A 14,692-nucleotide genomic window follows, 5' to 3' on the forward strand; every position below is an offset into this window, starting at 1 on the left:
TGTGGATGCCAGTGATCAACATCAGGTTCTTTCTCTATCACCCTCTGAAGTGAAAAGTTAGAGGTTCTTTGGAAAGTTAGTTGTGTTGGATGGTGTTTTGTTAGGACAAACACGTGAAGGAATATTTCTTTGAAGCAGACCTAGGTGAAAGACAAAGGCAGACTCATGAAGGAAAGCTTCTCTGAAGTAGACACAGGAGAAAGGATGTTCTACTAAAGCAAACAGGAGAAAGCACATGTGATAAAGGACTCTTTGGTAACAACACACATGTATTGGTCTGCCTTACACATGTAATTGAGCTCTATTTGTTGGGACTCCATAGAGATAAATGTGCCAAAAAGCTTTTGGTGGCCTATTAATGTTTCACATCACGTCCTCAGACTTAGGCTGATTGGCAGAGTGATGTCAGCTGAGACAGATGCACACCCGTGGAGGACGCGTGATGTTTGGAGAGAGTAAATAGAACTGGACTGACAGACTGAGCTGGACTTGCATATAGAGCTAGCTGTGCAAAGTTTGCTGGTCTTGCTTCTTCATTGATCTTTTCCCTGAGAGAGGCACGCTGAGAATTTTTCCTGGAGTGCCTGATGGCCCTGGTTCCTACTGTTGACTCATGCTGAGGCTGAGGCCTGGCTGGCTCTGCTAGGTCATGCCACCACTGTTGGTTTGTGTTTACTATCTCATCTCTACAGAACTAGAATGTTGGTATATATATCTATAAAGTGTGCAAGTGGATTGAGATGTCACTGTTGACCTGTGAAATGAACTGTCAATTTCTAGAAAACACAGATGGGAATTGTAAAGAACCATTTCTAAACAGGTCCACTTCTGCCATATCTTTCTTTTCCACTACCTCTGGTGGGTGGTGGGCTAAAAGGGAAGCTAAAACATTTAAGAACCATTATTAAAATTAGACTTTAAAAAAATTAAAGTATCAACCCTCCATCTTCTTTCTTTGAACTGGCCTCTTCATTCAACCTGAAAGTCACCAATTTTGTTACTGCCTGGCTATTGAAGTCTGGGAAGCATCCTGTCCCCACCCGACCCCAGGCACTAGAGCTAAAGATATTCACAGGCACACTCCTTTCTTAAGTGGGTGCTCAGGATCTGAACTCCGGCTCTCACCCTTGCATGGCAAACACCCCATTCTCTGAGTTATCATCTCTCAGCCATTGAACAAAAAGAAAATGTATAGATTGACTTGAAAGCTCTAGAGAGATGGTTGAGTGTTAAAGAACATTCCCTCCTCTTACAGGGGATTCGGGGTTGTTTCTCAGCTCCCACACAAAGAGCTTACAACCTTCTGTCACTCCACTTCCATGGTTTCCAACACCCTCTTACTTGTGTACGCATGCATGTGGTACATATGTACTTCCACAGCCACAAACATACAAACATATACAGCAAACAAGCAAATTGTTTTTAAAAAGAAAACTGTTGACAGTGACCTGCCATTGCATTATCAATTGTTTATCATATGTTTAGCCTGGAATGCATTCTAATGTCTTAAACTGACATTTTTAGACTTCAAAAAGCATTTGTTTGAGAGGAGGAAAGTAGGCATGAGGTCCCACCCCTTACCAAAAAGCCATTTGTAATTGATACCCACTGGCAAAGGAAAAATACATTTTCTCCAATGGAGTGCTATTAGATCTGGCCTGTGTCCAGTAGTCATTGGCCAACACAAAAGGAACTCCACTTTTCTTGGACTTCTGCTATTTTTTTCCCCTTTTGTTTGTTTTTTGTGTTTTTCTTGTTTTGTTTTGTTCTCACTGGTCTTTTGCTTGTTTGTATTGATTTTTCTTATTTTGGTCATTTTTTTCAGGTTTTTGTTTTGTTTTTTGAGGGACAACACAAAATTGGGTGAGTAGGGAATTGGGTAGAATTTGGGAGGAGTTGGAGGAGAGGAAAGATCATGATGAGAATTAATTGTATGTGATAGTTTTTAAATAAAAAACCTCAAAATGGGAGAAAAACAGCACCTGTAACTCTTTAATACATTTATTGGGGGTGGCCTCTCTGTCTTTGTGTATACTTTCTGGAAGGGAGAGTTGTGAAAGCTCTCCGATATTCATGATTATATTTGAAGCTGAGACATTACTTTCTTTATCCCACACGTAAGTGGTAACTTTTATTCTCCTGTATTAGTTGTCGTCTCCGAGGTTTACTGCCTCCACCTGCAAACCTAGGCCTAGAATGTTTTCAGCCTCTGAGACTTCCTACTAAATAAGCCCACCATTTTTGTTCTTTCTGAACTCTGTATGGCTGGTTGAACTTAGCCGTTTTGGCTCAGAAATTCCTTGCCAAGCTGACTGATTCAATCTGGCTTCTCTCTCAGCCTTTGACTTTTTGCTCTGCATGGCCTCAAATTAATTTTTGCAATCCATTCTAATCTTCTGGCTCCTTCTCATTCTCTGATTCATTCTATCTTCACCTGTGTCTAGCTTGTTCTCTGTCTGCAGGCTGTCTCTGTACAACTGTTTCTTTTTCCTCTCCCTAAGTGCTGTTCCCTCTTATGTTGCCTCCCTTTTTCCTCTCCCTTCTCATGAGAGTTGGGCATATCCTGTTCTGTCAAATCTTTCTCTGATGCCACCCCTACCCGTGTGTGTGTGTGTGTGTGTGTGTGTGTGTGTGTGTGTGTGTGTAGGTAGGTAGGTAGGTAGGTAAATGGTTAATATGAGTACAGGCTTCGCTGAGGCCAGAGGAGTCAGATCCCCCTGGAGCTAGAGTTACTGAAAGTTGTGAGGTCCTCTGGAAAAGCAGTGTGGGATTAACCTCTGAACCATCTTTCCAGTCCTGTAAATTATAATTTTCGCCGATTAAGAAAGATTGTAGTGGCTTTATAAGAGCATTTATTTATGGTTCTATTGGTGGTCTTAGCCTGTTTGCTATTTAACAGGATCTCTTGTGTACCAGTATTCACTTGCAGATAAACTAGAACCTGGGTTCAGCAAGGACACAGACATGACCACTGTCTGGCATGTTCAACATCTGCATACCTGACAGTGAGTTGATTATAGTAGAATGAGACACTATTGCATTCCCCCCCCTTTTCACTGCAGCAAGGTAGATGCATATTTTCCCATGATGCTCCAGGATTCTAAAAACAGGTCAGAGCTTCAGGCCCAGCCTCAGCAGGTATATAGTGTTTTAATGGAGTCAGCTGCCAGCAGCCAGTGTTGAAGGAGGGAACTAGTCCCTGAGGTACACCTTAGACAGGAGCGACCTGGCCACCTTCTGAACACAGTCTTGTCTGTCTGTCTGTTGAAAACTGAATTTCTTTTCATCTTTGTTTGCTCAAGTAGTCTCCTCTGAAGGCCACTGTCTGAACTTTAAGAAAATGAACCCATTTCTGGGGAAGTTGGTCTCTGCATGTGTCCTGTGTCACACTGAAAGGTGCCAGGCAGAGTGACTTGGGAGGGACAGGTTACAGTTGATGTTATAGATGTGTTTGTAAAATGTCACCAACGCATCTCTCTTCTCCGATACCTACTGTTGTTTCTACTTTTCTGTGCAACACGCGTGTGTAACATGAATTGCCTTACAAAGCTTCATGTCATTCAGTATCATTTCCTTCCTTGGGAACAATGGAGTTCACATTCATTCAGCTCCTTATTGAGTATCTCTACTTTCCCTAGATTGTCATCTTCAACTTTCATTTCATCTCTCAAAAAGTAAAGCTTTAAAGTTACTCTGCCCAGCGTGGGCATGACTGTCACACGTTAGCGTGCTGCTTCCCCTAGTGACTTGCTCCTTTCTCCCCCATCACCTTCTTCCGTTACCTGCATTACTCGGGAGCCCCGTCTGCACATATTTTTACCCTCTTGTGCATTAAACTCGACTTTTTAGGCTGCATACTTTCTTTTCTTCTGACTTTATTGTGTCTGTCTTTACATATCTATTTTGTGTTGACAAACCACTCCAAACTTAAAAACACGACAGACATTTATTATCTTGCATAGTTTCTAAGTGTCAGAGACCGTGGGGGGTGATTTAGCTCATTCCTCTGGGGAAGCTGAGTCAGCATGTCGGTTAGGCTTGCAGGGAGCTGATGGTTTGAATGGAGCTGCAGGGTCCTCTGCCAACATAGTTTTACTCAATGGTTGCTGGAAAATTGGCTGTCGGTAGGAAGCCTCAGCTGCTAAGCACGGAGACACCTCACCATGGCTACCCGAGAGCAGCGAACGTAGCTCAGAGGAGTTCAAGGTGGAAGACATGGTGTCTTTTATGACATGGGCTCAGAAGTGAGTCTTCATCATCCCACAATAACCTGTCATTGCAAGGGTGAGCCCCATGTAGTACAGGAAAGTAGCCCGACTAAGGTAGGACCTTTGGGGGGCTGCTGTCTGTCTACTGGGCTTTGAATTATTTTCCTACCCGTTCAGTCTTTAATCTCTCCCTACATCTTTTAAAATTATTGTCCTTCTAATAATAGATTCTGTTCCAACTTCATCTTCATCTACCCTAAACATAGTCTGAGATTTCTCACACAACATTTCCATGTTTATCTTTGTCTAACATTCTTTAATCTCTTTTTATTTTTACATTTCAAATGTTATCCCCTTTCCAAGTTTCCCCTCCACAATCTCCTATCCCATACCCACTCCCCTGCTTCTGTGAGGGTGCTCCCCCACCCACCCACTCCCACCCCACTGCCCCGGGGTTCCCCTACACTTCGGAATCAAGCCTTCACACTACACATGCAACTGGAGTCATGGATTCCCCGATGTGTACTCTTTGGTTGGTGGTTTAGTCCCTGGGAGCTCTAGGGGGTCTGGTTGGTTGATACTGTTGTTCTTCCTATGGGGTTGCAAACCTCTTCAGCTCCTTCAGTCCTTTCTCTAACTCCTCCATTGTGCTCAGTCAGATGGTTGGCTGTGAGCATCTGCATCTGTATTGGTCAGATGCTGGCAGAGCCTCTCAGGAGACAGCTATATTAGGCTCTAGTCAGCAAGCACTTCTTGGCATCAGCAATAGTGTTTGGGTTTGGTGTCTGTATATGGGATGGGTCTAACATTGATTTTGTTACATTGTTATAAAATTGTTATGCTGTAACATTGTTACAGTGTTAACATTGAATTATCTAAATCAATTCAAAACATTGATTTTTTGTTAATTGACTTCATGTTTTTTTATGTTTTAGAATTTGAGGCTATTTGATATTTAATTGGGGGGTCAAATTGATATATGCATGGTAAAAACATACAACCAATCTCAATAACAAGACATTTCTGTATGTTATCTGTTTCCTTCCCACATTCTAAGTCCTAGAAGCCACTTGTATGCTTTCTGTCACTTTGCTCATCCATGACAGTCAAGAATGCTAACTCCATACATATCTGATTTGCTCTGTCAATATTTTATTAAGGATGTCATTAAGGATGACATTGTGCTCATGAGGATATTAGCCTGGTCTTTGGTTTTGATTGTGGTTGTTGGTTTGCTTTTGGTTTTGAAAGGGAACACAAAGTTGGGCAAGTAGGAAGGCGGGGAAGAGTTGGGAGGGGGAAAGATCATGAGGAGAATGAATTGTAGGAGATAATTTTAAAATAAAAATGTGAAAAGGGAGAAGAAAAACAATACCTGTAATTCTTTTAAATACATTTATTTGGGGACCTATGTGTATGTATGCACTTTCCCCCCCCCAAGTTCTGTGACTCTACATTAGGGCCCTCTGTACACTTAGAGTTTTAAAAACCTACTTTTAATAAAGGGCTTTAAACACTTTGAACCCTCCCCTAGCCCACCATGCAGAGATAGGAGAGAAAGTAGGACAAGGGGGTGCGGACCTGTTTAGAAGTCGTTCTTTGGGGATGATTCTGATCTCCATTGTCAGGGTAGCAGCCGACGAGTTCAGTAGTGTCAGGACACCGAACACGAAGTGGCAGCAGCGGTGGCCTGGGCCAGCAAAGACAGCCAGGTCTCTGCAGAGTCGACAGGAGTCAGCGGGAGCGACCAGAACCAGCAGGGAAGCCAGGATACCCCAAGTTCTCTGAAGTGCCTCTCTCTAAGATCGGTGAATTCTGGAGACCCACCAACCGTTGCACGGCAATGCAGGCCCCCATCACTGTCCGCAGCGTCCATTCATCTCTCCAGACAACACATGTTCTCCCATGGGTCTGCGTCAGCAAAACACCGCGAGAGTCTGTATCACATGACACAGCCGGAAACTTCCCCTTGAGCCCCCCTTGAATTACATTGATCATTTGTGCTTTTGATGTGTTTGCTTTATCAGTTGTATTGTTCTTTTATGAATCGCTCTTGACAGTATCATTTTTGCCTTTGCTCTCCCCACCGTAACCTTTATCAGATTTCCCTGTTTTGTTGGCCTTAGAGTTTACTTTCTCTTCTTCCTGGTTAATTCAGTTTGCGTAGACTCCTGCTGTAAACAGTTATCTCGCTGTGTGATCTCACAGTGACTACTGTGACCCCATGATCCTCAGTCATATCATCTCAGGTGATATCTATGAGATGCCTTATCACTCAGTCCTTTTTCTCTGTGTGCATTCTTCCTTTATGCTTTATTTTCATAAAATAGTTTAGAATCTTTTTCAATTGTCTACTTAATCTGAAGCGGCAAAATTACCTTTGACTATTACAACCATTACAAATGACTATTGTGTCTAATGCAAGATACTTCTCTCTCTTCCATTATACATTTTTTTTTTTGTTTCTAGTAATGAACTTGACCATGTAAAATAACTGAAAACCATCTCCATCGTACATTACAATGTTTGCGCTGCCATGTTCACTTATGATCTGCGTACTCAACCCACCAAAACAAGCCCTGGTAGTCATCCATCTGTATCCCACAGCCATTAGCAATGGTGTTTTCTTTAGTAGATGATGATGATGATGATGATGATGATGATGATGATGATGATGATGATGATCTTAACACCCCCACCACAGTTTCTCCTCCCTCCCTTCCCTCCCGATCAGCCCAATTGTCATCAGAGAGGCTTCATCCAGCCACTGATGGGAACAGATACAGAGACCCACAAGGGGGAGGAGTCAAAGGCGTCATGAACATCACAAGGAAACCCACAGAACCAACTGACCTGTGTTCACAGAACTGAACTGCCAAGAGGGAGCATGCCTGGGGCTGACCTAGGCTCTCTGCATATAGATTACAGTTGTGTGGTTTGGTCTCCCTGACTCCTAACAATGGAAGGACTGTCTCTCACTCCTTGGCTAGCTTTAGGGACCCTGGTCCTCATAACTGAGTTGTCTCCTCCAGCCTTAATATGAAGGGAGGTGCCGAGTCTGATGGCAACTTGATATGCTGTGTTTGGTTGATGTCCCCAGGAGACCTGCCCTTTCTGAGGAAAAATGAAGGAGTGGATGAGGAGGGCGTTATACTCATTAAAATGGAATTAACTCTCCCATTACTCATCACTTGAGATACAAACTACATGACTCACAATTCTATTATATAAATATAGACAGCACCTTGGTATGTACGTGTATCTCATCCCATAAAAACAAATGCAATTTTAATATATAAATAAAATTAAAATATTCATTAGATTTTTTTTTTTACAAATTTTTCCGGTAACATTATTTACACTGTCATTCCATATATAATTTCTGTCTCTCACTTTTATGTGGCTCAGAATCAAATCCAAACTGTTCGGTATGCTGGCTGAGCACTCTACCACAGAGACACACTCAGCCCCAGCTTTGTCTTTAAATATGTCATCGATACCTTTTCACATATGTGTTTAAAAGTTGTTATTGGAGTTATTTTTGAAACACATGGAAGTATCATCTAGATGTAAATGCTTATCAGTTCAGGATCAGTCAGTCAATCTGCACACAGATCGGTAGCTTCCAGAGTTATAAAATTTCATCCATCTGCACAATTTATAATGACTTTATAGTATCTAACTGTGTGAAGGTGTTACTACTTATATATAGTTAGAGAAAAGCCCTTGTTTTTAAGCAGGTATCTTTCCCCCTTCCCTTGGTGTGTGTGTGTGTGTGTGTGTGTGTGTGTGTGCATTTGGAAGTTAAACCTAAGGCCTATGCATACTAGATAAATGTTCTGTCCTTGAACTGTACCTTCAAGCCAGACACAGCCATTTTTTTGTTTTTCAAATTATAACATTGTAAATAATCATGGGTTGTTAGTTAGTTGGTTGTTTTTGTTTTTTAAAATGGGGGTTAGGTTTTTGAGACACGGTTTCTCTTTGTAGCTTTGGTTGTCTTAGAACTCACTCTGTAGACCAGGCTGGCCTCAAACTCAGAGATCTGCCTGTCTCTGCCTCCCAAATGCTGAGATTGAAGGTGTGCACCCTAACTGCCTGACAATTGTGCTTTTTTTTTTTTTTTCATTATTGAAAAACCTAAACCCTTTTCACATCTCGGTCACCTGTTCTCTTATTTTTAGCTTCTCATTTTGAAGTACAACCATAGAGAAGGTTGAACTATCTCCATTTTATACATAGCAATCATAGAGCCTAGTGGGAAACTTGGTAAAGTAGTATAGTAAGAACCAAAACCCAGGCCACTTGAGTGTACTTAGGTCGTTTGAACCCGAACCATCCCAACTTACGGTATTCATAAAGCAATGCTTGTGTGTGCTGAAAATATACTGCTATACAAGGTATTGTGTAAAATTTGAGCACCTATTAATAATTCAGTGGTATGTTAGATGTCTTACCACTCAATTTTATATAAATATACTAGGATCAAAGTTATTCCTTTTTACTGACAAAGAATGGAAACATGCTATATTAAATAAATTACCTGTCATTACACCATTCACAAATAGTGGAATCTGGGTTCTAATTTAGATCTTGCCTCCAAATTCATGGCTTTTTCCTCTTTTCCTTTCTGCTTTTCCCTTAATATTTCATAGACCACTTTTATTTAATTAAAAATAACAGAAGTGACCTTTGAACCTATGGTTTTAATTAATTCATTTAAAGATACATACATACATACATACATACATACATACATACGTCTTTTCATACCTAACAACAGTTTTTGCCTACTTGTATATTAAAGTATTCTAAGGATGCTATGTGTTTGTATGTAAGGGAGTGAGATCTAACCATCTCTGAAAATAACTTCTCAGACACAAGTATGTTTAACTACTCTCCATTCATACTAATAATCAGAACTAACCTTTACAGTTATTCTTTGACTACACATACTTACAGATCTGTCCTTTCATCAATAATCTATGACACTCAGTATCTACTATGTATGAAGACTTGTACTGGGTTTACAACAATAGAGACTGAACTATGCCTTTCCTGTTATCACTAGAAAGCAAAAGTTTTAGTGAATGTTTGTGGGGGTGTATGTATGTATGTGATGTGTGTGTGTGCATGTGTATGATGTATGTGTGCGTGTTTATAAGTGAAGATTTATGTGTGTTATAGTGGTTGGGTGGGGGTTTCAGACCTTGTCTTCTGTCTTGTTTGAGGTGGAGTCTTAAGTACACTTCAGGGTATACCACGCTAGCCAGTCCAAAAGCTATGTCTGCCTCCCATCTCCCTGGAGGAGTGCTGTGCCCAGCTTCACATGGGTATCAGGATGCCTTTTGAAATGTTGAGGCCTTGACTGGGAAGTGGTTGAAGGTCTTCTGCGAGACCCCGTGTTAAATGTGAATCTGGACAAACAAAGCCCAGAAAATGGTCCCAGTCCACAAACTCTTCAAGAATGAAGTATTGCGGGCTCTAGCTGTGCCCCTGAGGTTGAGAACTAGTGGGTGGATAGGAAGTGTGGGATGTAGGCTGGTTTGGGCTGGCTGGCCCCTCTAGCCAGAGAGGGTCTTCTCAGTGGTGCTGGGAGAGGGCAGGGCCGGCTGGCTGGTTCTCCAAGCACTGCCCTGGGGTGTGGAGAGTTGGAAGTTAACCATGGGTTCTGGACATCCAAACAAACAGTCCAGGAAAACAGTGAAAATAAACACAGATCCAACAACAGACCGCTCTAAACTTGGCCAAACTACAGCTGCAAAAGAAAAAGGCTTGCATTTGTGTTTGATAATCTTTCCATCCATCTATAAGACTACAGGCTGCCGCAGCCTTGACTTAAATATACCATGAGTTAGTTTGTGAGAATATATGCTTCCCTTGCTTAATCGTGGTTGTTTTTTTTTTTTTTTTAAAAAAAAAAAAAAAAAAACAAAAACAAAAAAACCAAAACCAAAACCAAACCCAAAACTCCCTGCCTAATAAGGCATTCTGTCTTTTTATGTTCTTAATATGTATTGGTTGGTGATTTTTAAAATCTATTGATGAACTTTCTTGTAGTATATGACATGCCATATTGAAGAAGGAAAATGTGAATGGTTCAATTCTGTGAACTAACAAGCAACCCTTACAAAGTCTCCAGTTAACGGACTGCAATGTCCAAAGTATCGAGGCTTGATTTTATCAATCTTTTAATATCAAGTGCTTTTGAATGCTGCTAATTGTAATTCATAGACAATGGGCCGCTTCATTTATTTTTAAGAATTGATGACGTTGTGGGATTTAGTCTTTTCCCAAAAGGTAAATATAAATATTTGTGTATTTTACCCCTTCCCTCACTCACAGATGCAGCAGCTGGAGAGACAAGTTATCGATGCAGAACGTCAAGCGGAGAAGGCTTTCCAAGAGGTAGAGTGCGCTTCAGTCTTTCCCTGCCTCTGTGCACACAGCTTCAGTCTTTCCCTGCCTCTGTGCACACGAAGACTGCTCAGCTCAAAACAAAACAGGATGGCTGTCAGCCTTCCTGGATATTTTATAATTTTGTTTAAGAGCTCAACTCAGAGTGGGAAAATGTCCTCTGTTCTGCTCCTATGTTGATTTCCCAAGAGGGAAAGGGGATTTTTGATAGAATATTTTATTGTTTTAGAAAGTCAAATGTGACTTTTGATGGGAATCCTAACAGCAGTTTGGTTTTCTATGTACCTGTGCTCTCATCCACCTTATTATGGTAATAAAGGGTTGAAAATTACGTGAGTCCCATGTTGTAGAAAACAACTGAGTAAAACATAAGGCCATGAACAATGGTCCCTCAGAAAAACCCGGGGCGGGGATAGTGTGGCAGTGTTGTGGTCTTCAGCTCTACCCCCTCTCTTTGGTGTCTTTTGTTTGTTTCCTTTAGTGGTACCAAGCATGTTTCCTCCTTTAAACTCCAGACTAGATTAGATTTGACATAGCAAATTGTCTAGAGTGGCTTAACAGATTTCTGGGCAATACCAATCCAACCTAATTCCTGATTTCTTATTTATATTTGATAAGAAATCCTAAACTGTTACCTCATGAAACCTCAACCACATATAAGAGTAGAGAAAATAGGGTATGGAGCTGGAGTTTCTTGGGAGTTGGTTAATCTGAGCTTTGTCTTCCCAGGAGTCACTTCACCCTACACTCACCCCGCCCTAAATTATTTTGAGGGAGCCAATACCAGATACCATACAATTGCACCCATGAGTTGAGTGAACTCAAAGCAACTAATCTAAAAGACTCTTACTCATCCCAACCACAATACCATTACCAGGTCAAAAATGTTAGCCAAAGTTTCTCAATGTCAGAGACCTAGATACCATTCAGAATTTCACCCAATATCTCATTATTGCGTCTGGTTTCGTTTTTTAATGTTAATTTGATTTCAAGTAAGTGTGTGGGGGGGGGCATGTGTGTGCGTGTGTGCACGCGTGTGCCCACAGAGACCAGAGCTGTAAGAGCCAGGTGTTCTGAGTGCTGGAAACTGAACTTGAGTCCTCTGGGAAACCGTGTGATCTATTAACTGCTGCCATCTCTCTAGCCCTGTGTTTTTGTTGTTTAATTGGGTGACATTCGTATAATTTAAGATTATTATTTAGACAGATCATTCACAATCACCATATAATCAGCATCTCTGTTTAGCTCCATTAATTATTGCCACCTTTCACAAGGAAGCATGTCATCGTCACTTCCTCTGCCCTCTGCCCTGGCAGTCACAGACCACACTCTGTCTCTGTGAATTTACCCACTTTGCATAGAAAGCTGGGGCCTTGCTATGTGGTCCAGACTGGCCTTAGGCTTCTGATTCTCCTGCTTCAGTCTCCCCAGCGTGATGATTACAGGTGTGTACCACTACACCTCGATTGGCTATTCTTAGAGAATTAATCTTATAATGTTATCTCCGTGTCTGGGTTCTTTTTTTCACTAGGTTCATTTTAATTATGTTCTCTATATATGTCACATTTTGTTTATTGATGGTCAGTTCCATTGCTTCTGCTTTGTTTAGTATGACAAGAGGGTGTACACATGTATTTATTTGAGTATTTGATTTTTATTTCTTATTATATTACTTATAATATGTACTAAACACATATAACATAATACATTTTTTTCTATATAATGTATTACAATATAATAAATAATATTAATCATTAAATTAATAAATTTAAATTATTAAATTATATTTGTAATAATAATATATAACATTTATCATTAAAACAGTATATGTCTATACTGTTTTCCTCATTTTAAATGATTACCTCATTCAAGTTGAGATCAGAAGTACATTAATACATTTCCTTTATTCTGTGTGGTCTTTCTCTCTCCTTTGTTTCATTATTTGTTGGAGATATTGGTTGGTTTAGTTCTTCCTCTCATACTTTCTGCATCCCAAATTTCACTCATACCTTCCCATAGTGCTATTAAACATGCTCTTCTGTGTCTGTTATTTTCAAATATGCTTAAATCTGAACACTTTCCCCCACTTTTGTTTCACCTTTCTCTTTCTTTCTCTCTTTTTTCCAGTGCCACCTCTTGGGTGGCGTTGCACACTGTCTAGCTCTCTTCTTCTGTGATATTGATGATTTGCATACTTACACTTCTGTGGATATGCATTTTTCTTTTTCTTATTCCTATGTCATCAGTTGGTAAGCTGTTCCTTTAGGAAAAGGTGGCAAAGGAAGTCCAGCAGGTGTGTCAGCCAGCATGCCCACTGGCAGAGGATGAGAATGCCAAATGCCAGCAACGTTAGCATTTGACTTTGCTAATTCATTTTAACTTTAGCTACTCCTGCTCTGCTAATTTGAGAAGAATTGTAATCTAAATTCTCATAATTGGCTTAGTAAATAGTGAAACATAAAACACTCCAGTTCCATAAATCAAATCCATCTTGTTTAGAACTTAATCTCCTGATATCTTATGGTGAACCTTGCCTATAAAATAAATAAATTTATCTTATGAAAGTAGCCCATTGACTCTCAAGATAGGAGAGGATGAGGATGGACTGTCCCATGAAAAATGCCAGTGTGACACAGTCGTAGACACCCCTGTCCAACTGTGGTCCAGGTAGTTGCGGAGGCTAGTTCTGACTCAGTTGTTCATGACTCTTGGAGAAGAGTTGCCCCAATTTACATACAACAGTGTTGTAAACACAATAAAAGCTCAAGATTTGATGTGAGCGACTTCCCTCTACTCCTCTCCCTCCCTCTTCCCAGAGACAGTGGGGAAAGGGTGGGGAATATGAGACCAGAGGTTGCCAAGGAGACCCTGTATAATCAGAAGGCAATACAGATGGAGTTCATGGTTTTCCACCTTGGGATCAGACTTAAGTGTCTGAATGGGTTAAGATACAACATCTCCTGGTTTTTTACTGTAAACTATTTTTCATTACAGTATCAGGTTTATCTCTTATAGCATGCAGCTAATTCTGACAGCTGACAGCTTCTGGAGGACCAAGAGGTTTATGGTGGATTGATGAAAGAATGGCTTGAGAGATGGCTCGGTGGTTAAGAGCACTGACTGCTCTTACGGAGGTCCTGAGTTCAATTCCAAGCAATCACATGGTGGTTCACAACCATCTATAATATCTGATGCCCTCTTCTGGTGTGTCTGAAGACAGCTACAGTGTACTCATACACATAAAAGAAATCTTAAAAAAAAAAGAAAAAGAAAAAGAAAAAAGAACCAGACTCTGGAGTTACTGTCAGGCTCCACCAGCTCTTGTCCGTCTCGGACTTCTCGCTTCAACTTTCCACGAATATAGTGCAGTCTTGTGCCTGTCTCATAGGGCTGTGTAGAAGTTGAGTAGGTTGCTAGGAGTTAAAGTACTTGGAATACGTCTAAGTACATATTAGTGCCAAGTAGGAGTTAGTTATTGTGAAGATTGAGGTTGATTTAATTGATGTGCCTGCCACACAGTCAGCCCACAGCACTCTTTGCATATTAATACTGTATGGGTTTGTGTGACTTCCATATGAGTAGGACAATAAGAAACAGCACTAGAAGTTATGGCTAGCTCCCCCAAACTACTCCTGAATTCAATGCATTATTGGAAGCATTTATAGGATGCAAAAAAAAAAAAAAAAAAAAAAAAAAAACAACCCACTTTATACTCTTGGTTATGGTTTTCCATTTTTTGAAAAGGGCATCGTAGGCAGTGTCCAGGGGCTCGCAGGTCCATGTTTGCATTTGCTCTCTTCCAGTGAAATCGTGTAGGGATGCGCTTGCTCCACCCATCCAGGTTGCATGGGCAAGGTTTGCAAAGCATTGTCACTGCCCAAACCACAAAGCTTGGTGTACGGGGAATCAGCCTGAAATACTCACATGACAGATCTTAGTTACTACGACTCTCTCTTTCCCCATCCCACCATCCCCTGCCAGAGTCACACTGGTACCTTGTGGCTGAGACCCTGTGCAGATAGCAATAGATAGTCACCATGGTAATGATCCGAGTGATCGTATGCACC

General features: G+C 40.9%; 1 protein-coding gene across 2 annotated transcripts in view; it reads left to right on the forward strand.

The window, feature by feature from the left end:
* PLEKHH2 (pleckstrin homology, MyTH4 and FERM domain containing H2) overlaps nucleotides 1-14,692 on the forward strand; it is a gene marked incomplete at its 5' end in the record, with an annotated part of 95,234 nt that overhangs the window by 10,612 nt on the left and 69,930 nt on the right. For both annotated transcript variants that reach the window (XM_080914729.1, XM_080914730.1), the window contains one exon: nucleotides 10,554-10,616. In XM_080914729.1, the coding sequence (XP_080770855.1) occupies nucleotides 10,554-10,616 (63 nt within the window). The remainder of the gene's footprint in view (nucleotides 1-10,553; nucleotides 10,617-14,692) is intronic.

This window comes from Micromys minutus, assembly GCF_963924665.1.
Source record: "Micromys minutus genome assembly, chromosome: 3".
Lineage (NCBI taxonomy): Eukaryota > Metazoa > Chordata > Mammalia > Rodentia > Muridae > Micromys > Micromys minutus.